The 18,754-nt window shown below is 41.8% G+C and overlaps 2 protein-coding genes across 3 annotated transcripts; one reads left to right on the top strand and one right to left on the bottom strand.

The window, feature by feature from the left end:
* Positions 1–1,676: 1,676 nt before the first annotated feature.
* On the top strand, positions 1,677–12,977 carry LOC111233425 (retinal guanylyl cyclase 2-like). The gene is made up of 19 exons (XM_022761229.1): positions 1,677–2,194; positions 2,282–3,097; positions 3,779–4,080; positions 4,693–5,047; positions 5,194–5,278; positions 5,817–5,913; positions 6,073–6,198; positions 6,893–6,973; positions 7,142–7,318; positions 7,418–7,574; positions 7,757–7,906; positions 8,172–8,320; positions 8,445–8,608; positions 8,723–8,915; positions 9,215–9,389; positions 10,028–10,126; positions 10,234–10,328; positions 10,410–10,495; positions 11,146–12,977. Exons 2-19 carry the CDS (start codon positions 2,356–2,358, stop codon positions 11,225–11,227), a joined length of 3,315 nt encoding a protein of 1,104 aa, XP_022616950.1. The 5' UTR covers positions 1,677–2,194; positions 2,282–2,355; the 3' UTR covers positions 11,228–12,977.
* A 693-nt stretch (positions 12,978–13,670) lies between these two features.
* Positions 13,671–17,837, bottom strand: LOC111233403 (serpin H1-like). 2 transcript variants are annotated; one of them, XM_022761206.1, is made up of 8 exons: positions 17,725–17,837; positions 17,025–17,056; positions 16,068–16,217; positions 15,734–15,926; positions 15,319–15,589; positions 15,104–15,202; positions 14,755–14,987; positions 13,671–14,631 (listed from the first exon to the last, which is right to left on the bottom strand). In XM_022761206.1, exons 3-8 carry the CDS (start codon positions 16,184–16,186, stop codon positions 14,329–14,331), a joined length of 1,218 nt encoding a protein of 405 aa, XP_022616927.1. In that variant the 5' UTR covers positions 16,187–16,217; positions 17,025–17,056; positions 17,725–17,837; the 3' UTR covers positions 13,671–14,328. The 2 variants fall into 2 exon arrangements, with proteins under 2 accessions (XP_022616927.1, XP_022616926.1); XM_022761205.1 differs by lacking the exon at positions 17,025–17,056 and having other exon boundaries at positions 17,725–17,757.
* Positions 17,838–18,754: the final 917 nt, after the last annotated feature.

The following is an 18,754-nucleotide window of genomic DNA, read 5'->3' as shown; positions in this document are numbered from 1 at the left end:
AGTCATTATTTTAGCATCAACAACATTTGGGCATTGCTTTGTGCTATTAAGCGGGCTTTCTCAATGCACACTTCACCATAACATCAGTATAAAAATTGAAAGGAACTTAATCCTTAACTTACTTAAGGAAAATATTCTGTGCTTGGTGTCTCCATTTACCTTTCACTGGTGCATTTTTTTCCATCCATCTCCTCACTGATCCTATTTTATCTGCCCAAAGACATATTTAATCATTTATCTCCTTTTCTGCCGATACAGAATTTCTAATTTACCTCCTAGCTCCTATGCAGTATAATGTGAGAGATGTGTCTTTGAAGTATTTTTATATCTTTCTTTTTTTCTTTTTTTTTTTGGCTTGTAAAGAATATCTATGTTTCCTTCCACAGTATCCCATACAGAGTGCAGAGCTCGTCTCAGGAGCTGCATCCAATGTGTTGTGTTCACTACTCACTGGGTGGACATTACGCTGAGTCGCCATTTCTGTCCTCTATTCCTGGATGCAGGACAGCGGTGTCAAGGTGTTACGTTTAAGAGGCTCATCAGCTTATGTGGGATATGGGTCAACAAAGGTGGAATCACTTTCCAACTCCTTGTGCATTTAATGCAATCTAATATTCCTGTAACTATGGATTCTATTGTATTGTGTAAAGTTTTTATAATGTTCCTTTATTGCCTCATTGTCTTTAGTAGTCAGTGGTCTGGATTGAGTTTGGAGGAAAAAGGTTTTTGGCATGATATTTAATATCCTCCAAACACACAGACGCACGTACGCACACATGCACACACACACACACACACACACACACACACACACACACACACACACACACACACACACACAGCTGCAGCCTGATGTTGGTTGAACTAGTCACTCCATAGCTTCTGAACAGATGAACTCTTGAGCATAAGCTCACACCTAACCCTTATGTGGCCATTACAATTTATGATAAGTTATGATCCTTTGATGATCTGCAAGATTATACGAGAGTCTCCATTAACTAAATTAAAACAAGTTTGTGTGGCTAACAATCGCCTTCTTTTTATTCTAACCTTCCACTGCATGGTCTCACATGGTTTTTTCAAGTCATCCATCCTGCTATATTTTGTCTTCCACACTGTCATCCAAGGGCTTGATGTTGTGGCAACCAGCTGTTCTTGGAGTCATTTGCCAGCCAGGCTGTTTCACCAGTGGAGTCTTCTGAGAAAGAGCTGAAAAGACTGACGCAGGTGAAACGCAGCAGAACTCAGGGGACCCACAGGGAGAGCCCTTCGTTATCTTTAATGACTGCCACTCCACTAGGGTTCAAATTCATTTGATCTGTGGGACCTGGTGTACTGCAGGTGTATTAGACCAATTAAAGCACGGTTCAGGTGTCTCTGTGCAATATGGCTGAAGTGTCTCCATGGCTAGAAAAACGTGTGCATACAAAATATTTATCTCTAGTGATATAGAGGTCTAGGCTATAATGTTGTAATTTTTAGAGAAGTAAGTTAATTGACTGGGAAAGGCCTTATTGCTTCTCCAGCATGAATGATAACAAGGCTTTTAGAACAGACTAAGGCCTGTTGTCAATCCTCTTATATTGTACCTCACTGGAAATGGATTAGAGAGTAACACCTACGTTTTGCCCCAGGTCACTTTGGAGGGACTTCATTGAATGGGCCTGTAGCTGACACTGGCCTCCTATATTTATAATACATCAAATACTTTCCCATTTTTATTGATCAGAAACATATTTTGAGGGAGGACGGCTCATTTTTCGACCGAGTTTTTTGCCACTTCGATTTGGATTTTTTTTTTTTTTAAATACATATGACAGACAGAAAACCTGAGGGCCGGGGGTGTTTTTTCCCTCGTTCAGATATGCTCCCTGTGAACAGAGGTGTTTGTGGAAACGCGCAGGAGCCTTCAGAGGCGCTGACTGCGGGGCGTAAGTAGCTCTCCAGGGTGCTGAAGTTGTCTCCAAACGCGACAGACGCGAGCCCTGCCTGTCACTCTCAGCCCCGTAATCCAAACACAATGACTTTGCTGTGTCTTCGCATGAGCGACGCCGTGAATCCTCGGGGTGAATAGGTAAGGTTTTTGGGATGGTTAGGTGAGGGTTTATGTGGAGACGGAGAAGCAGACCCGAGAGGACACCTGTGAGATTGTCTCACCGGACATTGAAGCTGTCCTGATGGCATCAAAGACATGGTAAGTTACTTCAATTTGGCCATATGGCTCATAATTTTATTCTGAAACTATTTATTCCCAGAACATTTATTTCCATCTGTCTTGCAGGTGTCACTGGTCTAATTGATAATAAATAAAGTGAACGCAAAGATTCACTTCACCTTGGACATCCTGGAAGGAAAATGCAACATATTCCTCCAAATTTCAGAGGGACGCTATGGGAGTCCAATCATCCATATATCCCCATCATTAAAAGTCGACCAACTCTAACCACACTGCCCTTCTATAACTTTCTATTATGGGTCCTCCTCGGAGTGTTGACGTTCCCTTGTTGTGTCCGATGTTTGATTTTCAAAGTGGGGGTCTTGGGGCCTTGGAACTGCGACCCTGTGTACTACAGAGCGCTGCCTGCTGCGGCCGCCAGGCTCGCTGTCAGCAGGATAAACGGAGACCTGAACCTGGATCTGGGCCTGAAAATGGACTTTATCATCCTCCAGGAGCCCTGTGAAACATCCAAAGCTCTCACCGCCTTTATTTATTATGAGAAGATGGCGGATGCGTTTTTGGGCCCCACCAACCCCGGATACTGTATTGCAGCTTCTTTGCTGGCCAAGAACTGGGATAAGGCCGTCTTCTCCTACGGCTGTGTTAACTATGAGCTCGTCCGCACCACAGGATACCCAACTTTCGCCAGAACAGTACCGTTCCCCACTGAGGTGTTGTTCACCGTATTGAAACACTTTAGGTGGGCCAGTCTTGTGGTGGTCTCATCCAATGAGGATATTTGGGTGGATACTGCTGGGAGATTGGCCACTGCTCTAAGGAATAAGGGGCTTCCCGTTCGCCTGGTTACACCTATTGGTATTAATGAGACAGAGGTGGAGAACACACTGAGGAAGATCCAAGCTGCAGGAGAGATCAGAGGTGAGGACCTGGGTTCATGTATGTGTTAAAGTGAGCGATAATCATGAAGTAGAATAAAGTCGCATTGAATCTAGTTCTGAAATAGGGGATTTATAGAAATAAATGACCTGTAATATAAGAACATGGGGAGCAGATATTACATCACAGGTGAACGAGTGCAAAATGTCAAACAATCAGCTCTCCTGATTTGCTCCACAAGAATATTCTCTTATCCCAGCGGTACACACCCTCTTCAGTAAGCTCAGCCATCTGACGAGGAAGCCATCTTGACTCTGTAAATTTAACCTTGTGGTTAAGGTGAGCTGGGACAGCAACTTAATTTATCAGTGTCTTAATCCTACAGGCCGCCCTCTCATTTTGTAAATCATTTGAACAAGTGGTTTAGTTGGAGCCATCAGCCAGTTTGCATCCAATTGAACTGAGTTTATAAATAAGATAAATAAGTCTTTCTGATCATATGATAAACATTTTGAGTAGGTATTGCAGTCACTCCACTAGAGGGGGGCACTGGAGTACTTTTTACTAGAGTGTATTTGTTCATACTAGTCACTTGCTCACACATTCAATCATTATAATACTGAAGTCAGAGGTCATATATCATATCATCATATATCACTTTACATGAGCCACTTTGTAAAAATCAAATACTTTATTGTGTGTTTTTTTCCTTGTCTGTTTCAGCCATAATCATGTGCATGCACTCAATCCTGATTGGAGGTGAGCAGCAGGCTACTTTCCTTCTCAAAGCACGGGAAATGGGTCTGACCTCGGGGAAGTATGTGTTTGTTCCCTACGACACTCTCTACTACAGCATGCCCTACACCAACGTCTCCTACGTTCCCTTGCAAAACAACAGCAGGCTAAGGGAGGCCTATGATGCTGTGCTCACTATCACTGTGGCCTCTGAGCCTTTGTCTTTCAACGAGGCGTTCACTGCCGCCAAGAGGAGTGAGGAACTGACGCTGGCCGTGCAGGCAGAGCAGGTAGGAACTTTTAGGATGATACACTAGGGAGTTAAAGGATAGGGTCCCACTTTTTAAAGTCTGTCTTAACACTATTCACATGCCCATTTTTACACTGAAAAACTTAATAGTCGCTGAAGTGATCCATTCCTAGTATCAATGGAAGGGATAGGGAGCAAAAATCCACATCCTCAATACATGCAAAATGTGTTCAAGAGTCATTGTGAATTAGAGAAATCAAATAGGTCACTTCCAAAGTCAGTCTTTATTAGTATGAAAGTCCATCTTTTTGTTATTCCTCTGCTGTAGTTCTATAAGAAAGCACAGTCCAGGGATTTATTATTTTGTGCATTTTATAATGAATATCAGTGTTACATGCCCTTTAATTAGCAAAAAGTGAGTGGGTTTCCTGTTGCCTTTCTTCCCCCCATATACCCCATGGAGTCTTTCCAAGGATATCTCTCATTTGAACTCATGTTTATCATACGATAAACATCCCATACGTAGTATTTTTGCCTGCATTTTCAATTGCTAACTCTCTTTGTCAGAAACATTCATTTTTAGTGATATAATATAGTAACACATCATGTCTTCTCTTGTGCCCCAACCAACAACCCTTGATCATCCTTGCAGGTTAACCCCCTGTTTGGGACCATCTATAACAGTATCTACCTCCTGGCTAAGTCCATCCACAATGCCAGGAGAGCAGGCATGCAGCTGTCAGGTTCGAACCTGGCCTACTTCACAAAGAACACAACCTTTAGCGGTTTCAACCAAAAGGTCAAGGTGGACACTGCTAGGGAAATCAAGACAAACTATGTCATCCTGGACACTGACAACAGTGGGAGCCAGCTGTACCAGACTTATATCGTGGATCTGACGTCCGGAGAGCTTAGTTTTGCAGGGAGGTCCATTAATTTTCCAGGAGGAACCCCTCCACCGTCTGATTCCAAATGCTGGTTTGAAAAGAATGCCATCTGCTCAGGAGGTACGATATTTCAGTTTGGCATGTGTATACAGTCTGTTGTGTTTACTCAAGTCTTCACAGTTTTATGGCATGTATTTCATACATTTTGTCATTTATTCCTCAACCATAATTACCCACACAATCGAGTTACCTGTTGTCGTCCTCAGGTGTGGAGGTCGTCTATATCGTAGTGGTCTTGGCTGTCATCTTGACTCTGGCTGTAGGAGGGCTCGGTATAAGTCTTTATATCAGGTACAGCCTGTAAATACAAACTGGTTCATGTTATGTAGAATTATACAGATGAGGCCTTGTGTTTCTCTTCCATTCTTTCTGCCTCCATCTTTCCTACCATTTCTCTCATACTCATTGCTGTGATTTGCACAATGATAGATTTTCTGTGTAAAGGCTCGAGAATAATAAAGGACGATTGAAGGGACAGCCCCCTAAAGCCTTAGCAACTTAAATACAGTCAGCCACATTTTTGAGTTTTGGGAGTTTGACTCTGGCTAACATTTCAGACAAACCAAGTGAGGATTTCAATTAGTTATTTAAAAACCACACTATTGATCATCTTGACCTATGGCAATAAGTCAAAGAAACCTAAAATGTCCTTGAAATTACTGCATGCTGTGACTTTACAGATATCAAAAATCCTGATTCTTCTTATGTATCTTCCAACCTCACGAATACACACTAACACTGGACTAAAAGTAATTCTCCTACAAGGATTTCTTTGCTCCAAAGACGATCTCCAAGACAGTTTTTTATCTTTTCTAAATCTCATTGACAGGCGGCGACTTCAACAGATCCAGCTGATCAAAGGTCCCAATCGGATCTTGCTTACCTTGGAGGATCTCACTTTTATCAACCCCCAGCTTAGCAAAAAGGTAATCAGCCTCACTGTATCCTAGTCTCCAATATGAAATTAAACTTTAACTACTCTATTGACCACAATTTTATCTGCATTCCTTGGACATGACACACTGAATGTTTCAGGATACAACTGATTTCTATTAAATCTTCCCCTGGTGTTTGATGTCCCACAGAAAATCACTTTGGAGGATCTGAGCGAGTCTAAGAGCGCTCTGGAGGAGAAATCTGCAGACCGCTCACACTCTGTAAACAGCATGCAGACAGCTACTCATGAGACCACAAATGTAGCCGTGTATGAGGTAGGTTACACTGCAATATTGAGTCATTGCACTTGTTACTTCAACCTGTACTGCAAAACAATATTAAAAAATGTAATTAAAAATAAATTGATAAGTATCTGTTGAGGGACTGAAGGGTGTCCTTGTGAAGCACAATGTCATGTAAGGTTAAACCTTTTGGTTAAAGGGGGAGTAGAGTCAGTTGTTCTGGTTAAAGTTCAGATAAGGTGTTGTTCACGTTTTTGTTCTTTCTAATTAAATCACTTTCACTTGTTTTGTATAAACATGTATCCTGTAAGATTTGTAATCTGGAATTACTGCAATACCTCCACACAATACCTACAAACATCTCCAAGATTCTCAGTCATCCAGGTCATGCTTATCCAAGAAAAGTAAAATTGAGGGCAACTGGACTTGGTTGTAGATAGTTAAAGACTTCTCACCTCTTATCCAAGAGGCTTCTTCAGTTCTGATTTACTGGTGAAGTTTCTTCAGAACTGTAGAAGCCTCTTGGATGAGAGGTGAAATGTCTTCACGTATCTACAACCAAGTCCAGTTGCTCTCGATTCAACTTTACTTGCATTGTTCATTATCACAACAATGGTATATTGCCACATTTTGAAGGAAAAAAGAAAACACACAGTCTTTAAGGAAGTAAACCCTTCCATTTTTTATCTGCAACATTTCTTCTGTAACAACATGGCTCCTCTTCCAGGGCGACTGGGTTTGGCTGAAGAAATTTGAGGAGGGCCACTTCAAGGAGGTGAAGCAGAGCACCACAAAGATTTTCACAAAGGTAGAGAAACATGTCTTGACTTGTGGGGGGATAACAACGGACACAAAGTAGAATCTTCACTCAAATTAAGTGGTTTGGAAAAGCTACACATTTCTATTGTGTGTATCTTAACATACCTTATTTTCTTCTGTCCTTGCATTACCTGTTTATCCACCTATGTGCTCTCAGATGAAGGACCTGAGAAACGAAAATGTCAATCCATTCCTGGGCTTCTTTTCGGATTTCTCCATGTTTGCGGTGGTGACGGAGCACTGCTCGCGGGGCAGTCTGCAGGACCTGCTGAGGAACGAGGACGTTAAATTAGACTGGATGTTCAAGTCCTCACTTTTGCTTGATCTCATCAAGGTAAACATAAATATGACAACCCTGTTTGTCATTTTGCCATGATTTTCAAAAGTGAATTTTATTGATATATTATGTGAGTTGGATGTGTTTTGCTTCCAGGGTATGAAATACCTTCACCACAGAGAATTTCCTCACGGCAGACTAAAATCTCGTAACTGTGTGGTAGACGGACGTTTTGTCCTCAAGATTACTGACTATGGCTTCAATGAGCTGCTGGAGTCTCAGAAAGCTCCCATAGAAGAACCTCCACCTGAAGGTAAAAGCCTAACCCAAACCTGGTGGAAATCACAACACAGTTCCATTTCTTTGGAAGACAATATAAATATAAATTGTCTGGGATTTATTTTTTTCACTGGTAGTGTCCAGTGATGTATACACACAACGTCGCCAAATCTGTCTTCATTGGCTGATATCGAATTCTTTCTTTTGTCCTCTCAGATCTATTTTGGACAGCTCCAGAGTTCCTGAGAGACCTTGCAAGCTCACGTAAAGGGACCTATAAAGGAGATGTGTATAGCTTTTCTATTATCCTCCAAGAGGTGGTGGTCAGAGGGCCGCCATACTGCATGCTGGGTCTACCACCTGAAGGTACTGTATGCATCCATTACAAAGGAGGAGATGCTGATTAAGAGAAGCAGACAAATTAGAGAGGAGTTTTTCAGATGTTTTGAGACAAGTGAGATGTAGATTTCAGGAACATCTCACCAACACAACAGCCACGACCAATTTGTTTGTTTGTTTTTATATTGCTACCAGGCAGCAGAGCTCACAGCCAGCAGTGTGACAAAATACTGCTACATATTCTTGTTTGACACTGGATTAATGTGTCCCATCTCCACCATCTCCTCACCAGAGATCATCCGTAAAGTAAAGAAGCCTCCTCCAATGTGTCGCCCCACCGTGGCCCCGGACCAGGCTCCACTGGAGTGTATCCAGCTGATGAAGCAGTGCTGGAGTGAACTGCCTGACCGCAGACCAACCTTTGACGAAATCTTTGACAGGGTAACTTTTTGGAGACACCGTTGTGTGATATTATTCCAAACTATACGGTTGTTATTTCACTCATGTAAACCAGTTTTAAAAATATTACACTGTTTAACATGAATCTGTATTTTGTTACAACTAGTTCAAGCTCATCAACAAGGGTAAAAAGACCAACATCATTGACTCCATGCTGAGGATGCTGGAGCAGTACAGCTCCAACCTGGAGGACCTCATCAGAGAGAGAACAGAAGAGCTGGAGGTGGAAAAGCAGAGAACAGAAAAACTGCTGTCTGAGATGCTCCCACCGTGAGTTAACCACACACCATGATCCAATCCACACTGTGAAGTTAGGAAATAGATATACTGTTTGTTGCATGATTATCTGAATCTCATCTCACTTTTCTGCCTCTCTGTCTTCAGTTCTGTGGCTGAGGCTCTGAAGACTGGTGCCACAGTGGAGCCAGAGTACTTTGACGAGGTGACAATCTACTTCAGTGACATTGTAGGTTTCACCACCATCTCTTCACTGAGTGATCCCATCGAGGTGGTCGACCTTCTCAATGACCTCTACACTCTGTTTGACGCTGTGCTCAATAGCCACGATGTCTACAAGGTCAGAAAGCATGCGTGATATTCATAATACACTCATTTCCAATCAATGTGTTTGAAAATGAGTGATTTGTTTATGGAGTTTGCGGAAGGCTTATGAATGCATCCCTCCAGCATCTTAGCAATATTCACAGAAATGTTGTTTCAACCTGACACTGTGGAGTGATCAACAGGAGGTGTACTTAGTAAACAGGTATAGCACAAGACCTTAAAGAGACCTGAAAGCTACTGTTTGAGCCATGTAACCAGTAACCAGTGACACACTCTTGTCCATAACTAAATAAATATGTTGGCATTGCCCAGGTGGAGACCATTGGTGATGCTTACATGGTAGCATCAGGTCTGCCAAAGAGAAACGGCAACAAGCATGCTGCTGAGATCGCCAACATGTCTCTGAACATCCTCAGCTCAGTGGGAACTTTCCATATGCGGCACATGCCAGATGTTCCCGTCAGGATACGAATAGGAATCCACTCAGGTGAGTCCTGTTCAAAGCCAGAGTCCTCATCACATCATTTTACACTTATTAACATTCTGCTCCAGTTGAGCAGGTGGTCCAGTACCTCTGTACAGCCATTTGTAGAATACATAAAATTGAACACCATAGTGACCGGTCATTGTAGGACTGATTTTGACATGTAAAATGAACGATTTGTCTTCAGTCTACGTCAGAGGTGACAAATATCCATATATTCCCCTACTGTAAAAATAAGGCTTCAGTGTTGAGTGTTGTTAAGTAATGAATGAGTTGAGTAACTAATACAGGCCAAATACACCAACACAATAGCTTTAATGGTCTTGAATCTTACTCTGTTATGTCCCAGTCTCAGTTTCGACTCAGTTTCACTAATTAGAGTCTCACTATTAAATCCAGCTCTAGACTGGACAAGCTCCAGGTCTTATTTCATCTACCTCTCTTATGTGCAGCTGGAACACACATGCAGAAAAATACATGTAATACATATAGTGAAGGCTATACATGTGATACTTCAGTGCGTAAGATGCAGCAACCATATATCAAATGAGAAACAACAAAAACAATCAGAGTGTGATACAGCTACTCTTTTTCTTAATCATATTATTCTGCATATCTGGCTGTTTTTTTTGTGTTTGCAGGGCCCTGTGTTGCTGGGGTGGTAGGTCTGACTATGCCTCGGTACTGCCTTTTTGGAGACACTGTCAACACTGCCTCTCGTATGGAATCCACTGGGCTGCGTGAGTATCACACTGAACACATCACCCACTGTGTTTTGTTGTGTTGCTTCATGTTTTGTTTTTTGTTTCTTGGTCCAATCTCTTTCTCTCTTCTCTTCTGCCATCAGCTTATAGAATCCATGTGAATATGAGCACTGTGAAGATCCTCCATTCTCTTAATGAAGGTTATAAAATAGAAGTCAGAGGCAAGACAGAGTTGAAGGTAACATTTAACCTCAGTGTTGGCAAATATTTTGACACTCTCAGATTTTCTTATCCATGCCTTTTTTGTTTTTTCTGCTAGGGTAAAGGTATTGAAGAGACATACTGGCTTGTGGGGAAAACAAACTTTACAAAGCCTTTGCCAAAACCACCAGAGATCAAACCAGGGTAAGAGATTCAACTCACTGTTATTATTCTCATTATCAACTCCCATCTGATCGAAAATTGCATAACTGCCATTAACCTGCGATTGATACACGACTCATGCAAACTGCAACTATCCGCATGTTACTTCAGGGAAAACAATCACGGGCTGAACCCGGAGGATATAGCCGCGTACAGGAGAAAGAAAGCCGAGAAAAAGGCTTGACCTTCTTAGTTCAAACACAGGAGGTAGAGACCTGCATGCCAGCTGGTGTTGTGTTGTGTTGTGTTGTGGAAATGTCATTGTGGCTGATTCGATGTGACCAAAGGCAACCCTTTGAGCCTGCGCAGACACAATTCCCTCTCATTGAGTTCTGAACCTTAGTGGTGGCTTTGTGATTTACGATTCTCATTAATCTCTTGATCTTATCATCTTCTACATGTTCTTAATCGGATTGGTGAAAGCGCTCTTTGTTGACTTCATTTATTTTTATTGTGGCTGGCACATTTTCATAATTAACTTCTAGCATTCGTTTTACTGTTTGTGCTTTTTGTGTGCTTTGTGGTACTCTTTCATAGTATTTCTGTTTCTTTACATCCTAGAGCCCTGCTTAAGAATGAATGGCTCTGTAAAATACAATATTGGTCTTAACTCCCTCCTCTGTCTTTACTAGGGATAACTGGCAGGAGATGGTGACAGAGGAGATCAAGACACTATTTCGTAAGGCCAACAGGCAGGTGGACAACAAGATCTAAATGAGAGGAAGAGGAGCAAAGATGTGAAAGAAGCAAAACCAGACACATCCGGAGAAAGAAAGAGACAAAGAGCTGGGAGGGGCAGGCAGAGCAGAGAAGGCACCACGCAGCCTCTCACTGTGGCTTAATGCAGACTTGTTTAATAGGATTGTCCATCGACTGGCTAATCTGCCTGCAGCCAACGCAGCAGAACGCGACGGTGCTAATGTAATGAGAGTTGTCGTATTACCTGCCTACGTATCTGCTGCCGAAAAGCACAAGGAAAGTGCACCCGCTCCTTAATGAAGGATGCACTCATTCACTCCTCTCTACGCACACTGGCCACTGAGTGGTCACCTATTTCAGGGCAACCAGAGGTTCACCCGTCAGAAGATTGAACGCCCCAAAACGCCTATTTCAAAATGAAATGTTTGTTTTTTTTCTGCTTATAATGTCTGTTTTTAGTTTGTCATGAAAGCTCATAATAGAGTTGTGGAGCCAAGGCTGTTACTTAGCTATGGCTAAATATTATATTATGTTATTAGCCCTCCAAAGCTGGAGGCAAAGGCTGCTATTGTATATAACTATCAAAAGAGAAGAAGAGAAATTTGCCACTTTTATTTCTACTCTACTAGAGCAGAATGAGAAGGAACAGTCAGTCCAGTCCATACATGCCCATTGTTTAATTATTTATTTTTTAAAGATGTCACCCTCTTATTGTTTGACACTAATGAAAAGGAAAGATTATTTTTCTTTTCTGCTATAGTTAATGGAATTTTACTATTTCCAAAGTGCTCAGTGGTTGCTTTAGTCCACTGACACGTTGTTGTAACACTTGATATCATCATCTATAATTCTGGTTGAAGTAAATTGAGTTAACTGATACAGCTACATGCTACTGCTACATCTCTGAATGATATGACACTCCTGCTAGCAATAATAGTCCTGTAATACGAAGCTATAATGTGAAAAGAAATTATTCATTATCGATCAAAATTTCAGCTTTTTTTTCTTTTCTTTTTTTTGCGTATTATTCTGTTATCACAGTTAACTTTACATCCTCTCTTTAATGTGTCAATATAAGAACACAATCTGTGTGTGTGCCTGTTCATGCAACAATTTTATTTACAACATCAACCAACCTTTCTTGACTACAGAGTAACTTTTGTACATAAATCCATAGATGTTTATGTCTACGGAGTGTACAACATTAATCATATCTGGGAGTGTGACTGCTCATTTTGCACCCTTCTACTAGGGTACATTAAAACACTTCCAGAGTGTCAGGTATAGTTTCCCTCACAGAAGCATGGTGATGTGTGCGAGCTGTGCACTGGCTGAACATCGCCATCTAGTGTTCAAATTAAGACATTTGCTAAGAAGCATTGAACAGATTTTTATTATTGAGTGCTTTGAAGTAAAAGAATAAAAGCGACAAAATGTAGATGCTGACTGCAGTTTATTGAAATGGCATGTAGGTGTAAGGGAATACCTGGGAGCACAAATTTAAAAGAAAAACATGAATCCAAATAAATGATAATGATATTAATATGTTACTATGTATTTGTCAAAGTTTTGACCTAAACCCCAAAATATAAAGTCTCGTCTCAACCAAACCAAATTATTGTTTTTTTTTAAACAACATTTAGAAATAATCCCCTTATATTCTATGATTTTAATGTTGACTATAGGAGAAGCGTAATTCATGCTTGGTGTACAGCAAAGTCAGTCATTGTGTAATTTATATGTTGTTATTTTGTCTTGTGTATTATTCCTGCACTGCAAAGTACAATGTGCATGTAAATACGACATGATAAAATAATTAAACCATTGATTTGTAACATCATAATTATCTTCCTTATAGTCGTTTTACTCTTTACAACCAGAAGGTGGTGCTACAGCTCTTACACAGAAATAAATCTAAGCCATTTACTGTATTTCTTACAAAGGGGTTGTATTATTTATGTGATAACAAAAGTCTTGAGCTAATGTTTTGACTGTGTGAAAGGTGTTAAAAACTACTGATTTTGATTCTTTTGTTGACCCAATGTTGAGTTGCAGCTACACCTTTTCATTTGCTGTGCTGGAACGGCAGGAGATTAAGTTCCCCACTCACCATGATAACCCTGCACTCCAGTTCTTCCACTGCAGAGTCAGCTTTTCCTCTGGTTGGGACGTCCTAACAAAGATCCCACTTATTATTAAGGCTAGTGGTGGTTAAAGAAATGAACCACCAAATTCTCTGGCTGGTTATCTACAGCAGATTAGCAGTATGAGGAAAAGGCGGCCATTGTCATGTCCCTGCATTCCAGAGATGGCAGGATTGTTTGACCTCTAGTCAACTGGAAAGATTGTTATCCCTTTTCCTTTGAGATGTTAACTCTTGCGTGCTCACATTCCTCTGTTCAGCACTCCAGAGTTGTATTCAGGCATGCTTTTATAAAAACAGGACACACACACAAAGAACATTTCCTTTATTTTTATTGGAAAATGAACACATGATTTCATAATCACAGAATTCCAACAGCTTCTTTGTGGAAAATACCTGCAGCAACAACAGTATGGTTGGCAAGTGGACATAAATTAAGCTCCAGACGTTTGCCACCTTTCCACTGCAAACTCAGCTTGTGTAGACGAACAATTCAGTGCAGTGCAGACTGGAGGCAAAATAAGGGAGGGAGTGAGACAGATCTGTAAAACAAGCTTGTGCAAAGATCTTTTTTTCTTTAAACATTAAAGATACTGCAAGAAGAGCACATTAATCATGGCCGAACCACAATGGCAAAAATAGAATGTAAAGAAAAAGAGATCATACTTAATATAAGCATGTTGTCTGCTGTGCCAACTGCTTTTTGTTTATGGAAATCTCAAATGAGGTAAATATTTGTGTTTTTCTGTGTGATTAAGGACATAATTCAATCCAAGGGGGCTTAACGCTGAGGCTTAAACATACAAAATTGTTCCCTGGGAAGGTGTAGTGTGTCTAAAAACAGTAAGCTCAGATTTTCAGTCCACAGATTGTCTATTGGAATGTGCTCATGAGGAACAGTAATACCAAAATGAACACACAGGATCCTGACATAATTTCACAAAGCTACCCAAAGTGATTCACAACATTAACATTATAGCTCATCACGCATCTTATCTCCTTTGGGTCTAACCACTCTGCCAATGTAAAGGATGGAGTTGGTCTTGTTGTCCTTCACCAGGAAAAAGAAGGGGTGATCTACGTAGAAAAGTTTGGGGTTCCTCAGCTTTTCGGTGCCGAAGATGTTGGTGTCGAACGGATTTCCCTCCACGTCCAACTCCAGGGCCGACGCGTGGAAGACGTTGGAGAGGTAGAGGTCCTTCTTTCCAGAGATGTTGGACAGGTCAGCCTTGGCTTTGTCCACAGCCTCGGTCAGGCCGAGCTCAGCCAGGTGTTTCTGGAGAAGACAGAGAGACAGATTTGCTCAACACACAGGGTTAAGGTTATTTTTGTTTGATGTCTGATTTTTGGATATCTATGTTGTGATAACCATCAAATCACCAAATTGCCACCAATTTACCTGCAGATTGTGGCTGACTTCCACAGAGATTTTAGGAAGAGAGATGGCCACAGGTTTGCTCTCCATCTTGCTGAGCCAAGTGTCCACCTGCTTCCTGGTCAGGAGTTTCTCCAGGCGCTCCAGGGGCTCCAGATGGTAGGGCATGATGAGGATCATGGAGGCCTGCTTCTTGCCCAGAGGCATGTTCAGCACAAAGATGCGGTTCGCTGTGTCCTCATAGAAGTCATACAGACCTGTGAAGCGCAGTCAGACTAATCAGATACCTTATCTTGCTTGGATTTTTGTTGAGGCAGCTATGAAGCTGTGAAGACATAATAAGATCAGAAGCAGAGATGACGGAGAGACTCACCTGTGCGATGCATCATGGGAACTCCAACGGTGAATGAGCGAGTAACCAGGAAGCCTCGGTTGTCCACCATTTTATCATGGAACTTCTCATCCCAGTGAGCTGTGGGACGAAATATTAAAAGACTCTGTTATACCTCTGTACAGTCGCGTTTCAGAGTTATGATCAAAAATGTGAAACATATCAGGCTTGGAATCAAAAATACTGTTTATACTCACGTTTGAAGAACATGGCATTGACAATCATGGCTCCATCTGGGTTCTGCACGTCCTTGGTGATCTCAGGCAGTTTGCCATCTGTTGACTTCGCCGCCCATTCATTGATGGAGTTCACGGCGCTCCTCTTGTCCCTGAAGTTTATTTTCGAATGGTCGTAGTTGTAGTGCTTCTTGCTGCTTTTCACAAAATCGTCAGCGAAGGAGACGGAGCTGGGGCCGTAGAGGCGGTTGTTGATCTTCCAGGTAGTATTGCGTGTCTTGGCGTTGCTCACCTGGGATGAAGCAACATATAATCAGACAAATGTGCAAAAGTTTGAAACTATTGAGGGTCTATATTGAGGCCTCTTGTGGTACCAAAATTTAAAATTGTTGATAATGAGGTCTAATGTATTGTGTTTTATATTTGTTTTTCATACCTCAGAAAGCAGCTCAGACAACCCTGAGTGCAGATGCTCATCCTTCAGTTTGTCAGCACTCAGGACGGTCTTGACCTGGGAGGCAGTGGAGGCCTTTCCACCAAGAGCCACCATCCCCAGAGAGGAGGCCACCACCACAGGAGAGATGAGGATGTTCTCTGTGTCTTTCTCCTTTGCCATGTTGTGGTAGAGGCTAAATCAAAATCACAAAAACAATTATTTACTTATGTTTTTCTTAGAAAAAAGTGCTTAAGAAAATCTATAGAAATAATTGAGACTATAATCAGGCCACTTTATGTTACAAATGTATCATCATCATAATACGGATACAGACCTAAAAGCCAGGTTGGCGCTGTTGTCAGCCAGCGTGGTGGCATGGCTGCTCAGCTTCTTGTCCTCTGCAGAGGCCACAAGGGCCAGCAGACAAAGAGCAACAACGTTGGTCATCCACATCCTGTCTGTCTCCAAAAGCAGCTGTAGCAGCCTGCGAAACAGGAACAAAAGAAAAAGATATGGGTTAACATGACTTAATCTGGGTTGTTTGAGTGAAATCAAATAAAGCATATGCAAGTATTGAGTTTGAGATGGAAGGCACATGTCAGAATAACTCCTCAGAGAGACTTTGTGGAATTGATACTTATCCGAACTATATTTAGTTTTTAAAACTATATATTCAGCAGAAAGAAAATGTGAAACTGCCCGGACACAGAATGGGATGTGATGACGTAGACGCAGGGAGGGGTTGGCTCGGCCCACACAGAAGCTTGGGACGGCCTCCAGTTTGAGGCAGACATGTTGCCCGCCACGTCAGCAGCAACTGGAGGCTCAGCTGTACAGCTGGAGCTGCTGTCCACTCGGAGTGTAGCTGTGTGCTGACTCAAGGGTGTAATATGATACCTCTCTATTCTCTACATTTCCTGTAATTGATGCAAACTGTTGCACATCTGCACTTTAATGACCTCAAGCGCTTGTTTTTCTTGAGCCAGTAGAAATAAGGATCAGAAATCACTATGTTTGATGCATTTGCATGTTCTCTGTGAAATCACTCTGAATCATCTTTTTGTCCTAGAGAAGGGTGTGTGCCTGATGCAGGCTGTATCTAACTCATCCCATCACTTGTTCAAACAAAGGACCAAATGTATATAACCTGAGGTTGTAATTAACCAGCTGCCCTGACGTCTCTGAACACGTTTCTGTCTCCTCTCCACCAGTGCAGACATATGTTGCCAGTATCTCAGTATTTGCATATTTGTGATACAGCAGAAATGACTTTTGCATCATGTTAGGATACCTTGAGTTGTTTTGATGTCTGCGATTTTCATTCTGAAAGACAAGAGGTGTACGTAGTAATCTCCACAGAGCAGGCAAGGAAACATTATTCAGGCTCTGATGGAAACAGTCTGTGTTGTCTAATTTCTCCTTCTTATTCCCCAGTTTTCATCTGTTAAACTTAAAATGTCTAAGTTATTGTAGTAGTTAGTCATCACTTGTTCACAATCAGACACGTACGCTGTTTTCATTGGCTGTGTGTGACCCAGAAAAAAACTTTCATCCAATCAGCTGTGCCACGGTAGAGAAGCACTGATTTCTAGAGGACAGATTTGAACCTCTCCTCAACAAAAAGTGACAGGTCAAAGTTAATAAAAAAGCCAGATTAGGTGCATATACAGAACTTTTTGTCAGTGAATTTGCACTTAAATGCATTTAAATAGACGACAAAGCACTGGCATGCAAGAGGCAAAAAGCTTTGCTGAGATAAATTGCATGAAAACTTTAAGCTCTGCCAACAAATCTGTCTTTGTTTTCCTTGCAAATACATTAAAGATATTCTGTGAAATATGCAGGTCAAACAGCCAGAGAAATAGCAGAAGACTTCAAACTGGTTAAAATGGAACAATGCTGCGCTGTAACATTAAACCTTAACAACAAAGCAGCCCATTCACCCTCTGCATTCCTTCCTGAAACAAAGACAATTATCTTCCAATCCTCACCTGGCACAGAGTCGCAGGGTTTCTCTTCTGAGTTGTGTCCTGAGGATTGTGTAACTGTAGCACACTCTCCTGCTCTATATAGCCCGAGAGAGAATTTTCTAGAAGTGGGAATGGGATATTCAAATGAGGCTGTCTGTATTTTCCCCAGGAAGTTGGGAGCTGGGACGTCCCACAGGCTGGAGAGAAGGGGGTCGGCTGGAGTCAACTCCTCAGACCTGATCTGGGTTCAGCTTCGAAACTTTCCAGATGAGCGGCTGCAAAGAGAAACTCAGAGGAAATCTGATTGTGGGTCAGTTGTGGCCGCTGTTGTACAAAGATACTCCTCAGCCTCTAGGTCCTAATGCTGCTTGCTGACTCAATCTGCAACACTGGTTTCATCACATCTAAAAGATAAAGATAAAACTGTGTTTTAATATGAACTTAATGATTCGTATGCATAAGAAAATACAGGATGTGGCATGCCAAAGCTTGTTTTTGCAGTTGTTGCAACTTGGAGTGTGTGAGCCTCCCTGGGACACCACCCCACTGCATTCTCAGCAGGCAAGACACCAGTGAATGGAAACAACTGTTCTCAGAGGACACGCAGTAATTTATTGTAGTTAACCTCATTAGACTGATGTGTAGTTTCAAATGGAAACGTCCAGAGCTTTAAAAAGCTTCATTCAAGTTGTAGCCATGCTTCACAGAAGTTGCCAGGTCTCCAGCCCTGCCCCCACCCGTACCCCCACCCCCACAGCGCCACGTCTGTCCAACTCAGCTGCCGATTGTAGGGTGTTGGAAGGATGGGGGTGTAATGGAGGACCACTGTCATAAAAACTGTCATTTCCTGACCAGGGCCTCCTTTGTTCTGTGCAGGAACATTTTAAAAAAATAAGGGGTACGTATAATGTATGGAAATCTGTTCAGTCTTTACTGATCGATATTAAAGACCGCATGACGACATCAAAGATGAACATTGTTAGCTATAATGTCAACTCTGTCAACACATTATGTGCAGTATAAAATACTGATCATGATGTTTAACACACAC

This window comes from Seriola dumerili, unplaced genomic scaffold (assembly GCF_002260705.1).
Source record: "Seriola dumerili isolate Sdu_G_001 unplaced genomic scaffold, Sdu_1.0 BDQW01000391.1, whole genome shotgun sequence".
Lineage (NCBI taxonomy): Eukaryota > Metazoa > Chordata > Actinopteri > Carangiformes > Carangidae > Seriola > Seriola dumerili.
This window is presented reverse-complemented; position numbering and strand designations above follow the sequence as displayed.

Bases quoted from the DNA above. Each gene is read 5' to 3' on its own strand.
- LOC111233403 (XM_022761206.1), bottom strand. From the start codon at position 16,186: ATGTGGATGACCAACGTTGTTGCTCTTTGTCTGCTGGCCCTTGTGGCC. The intron at 15,927-16,067 runs GTCTGTATCCGT...ATTTTGATTTAG, and splicing joins AGCGCCAACCTGGCTTTTAG to CCTCTACCACAACATGGCAA. The intron at 15,203-15,318 runs GTGAGTATAAAC...TTCGTCCCACAG, and splicing joins CAATGCCATGTTCTTCAAAC to CTCACTGGGATGAGAAGTTC.
- LOC111233425 (XM_022761229.1), top strand. From the start codon at position 2,356: ATGCAACATATTCCTCCAAATTTCAGAGGGACGCTATGGGAGTCCAAT. The intron at 7,319-7,417 runs GTAAACATAAAT...TTTTGCTTCCAG, and splicing joins TTTTGCTTGATCTCATCAAG to GGTATGAAATACCTTCACCA. The intron at 10,496-11,145 runs GTAAGAGATTCA...TGTCTTTACTAG, and splicing joins CCACCAGAGATCAAACCAGG to GGATAACTGGCAGGAGATGG.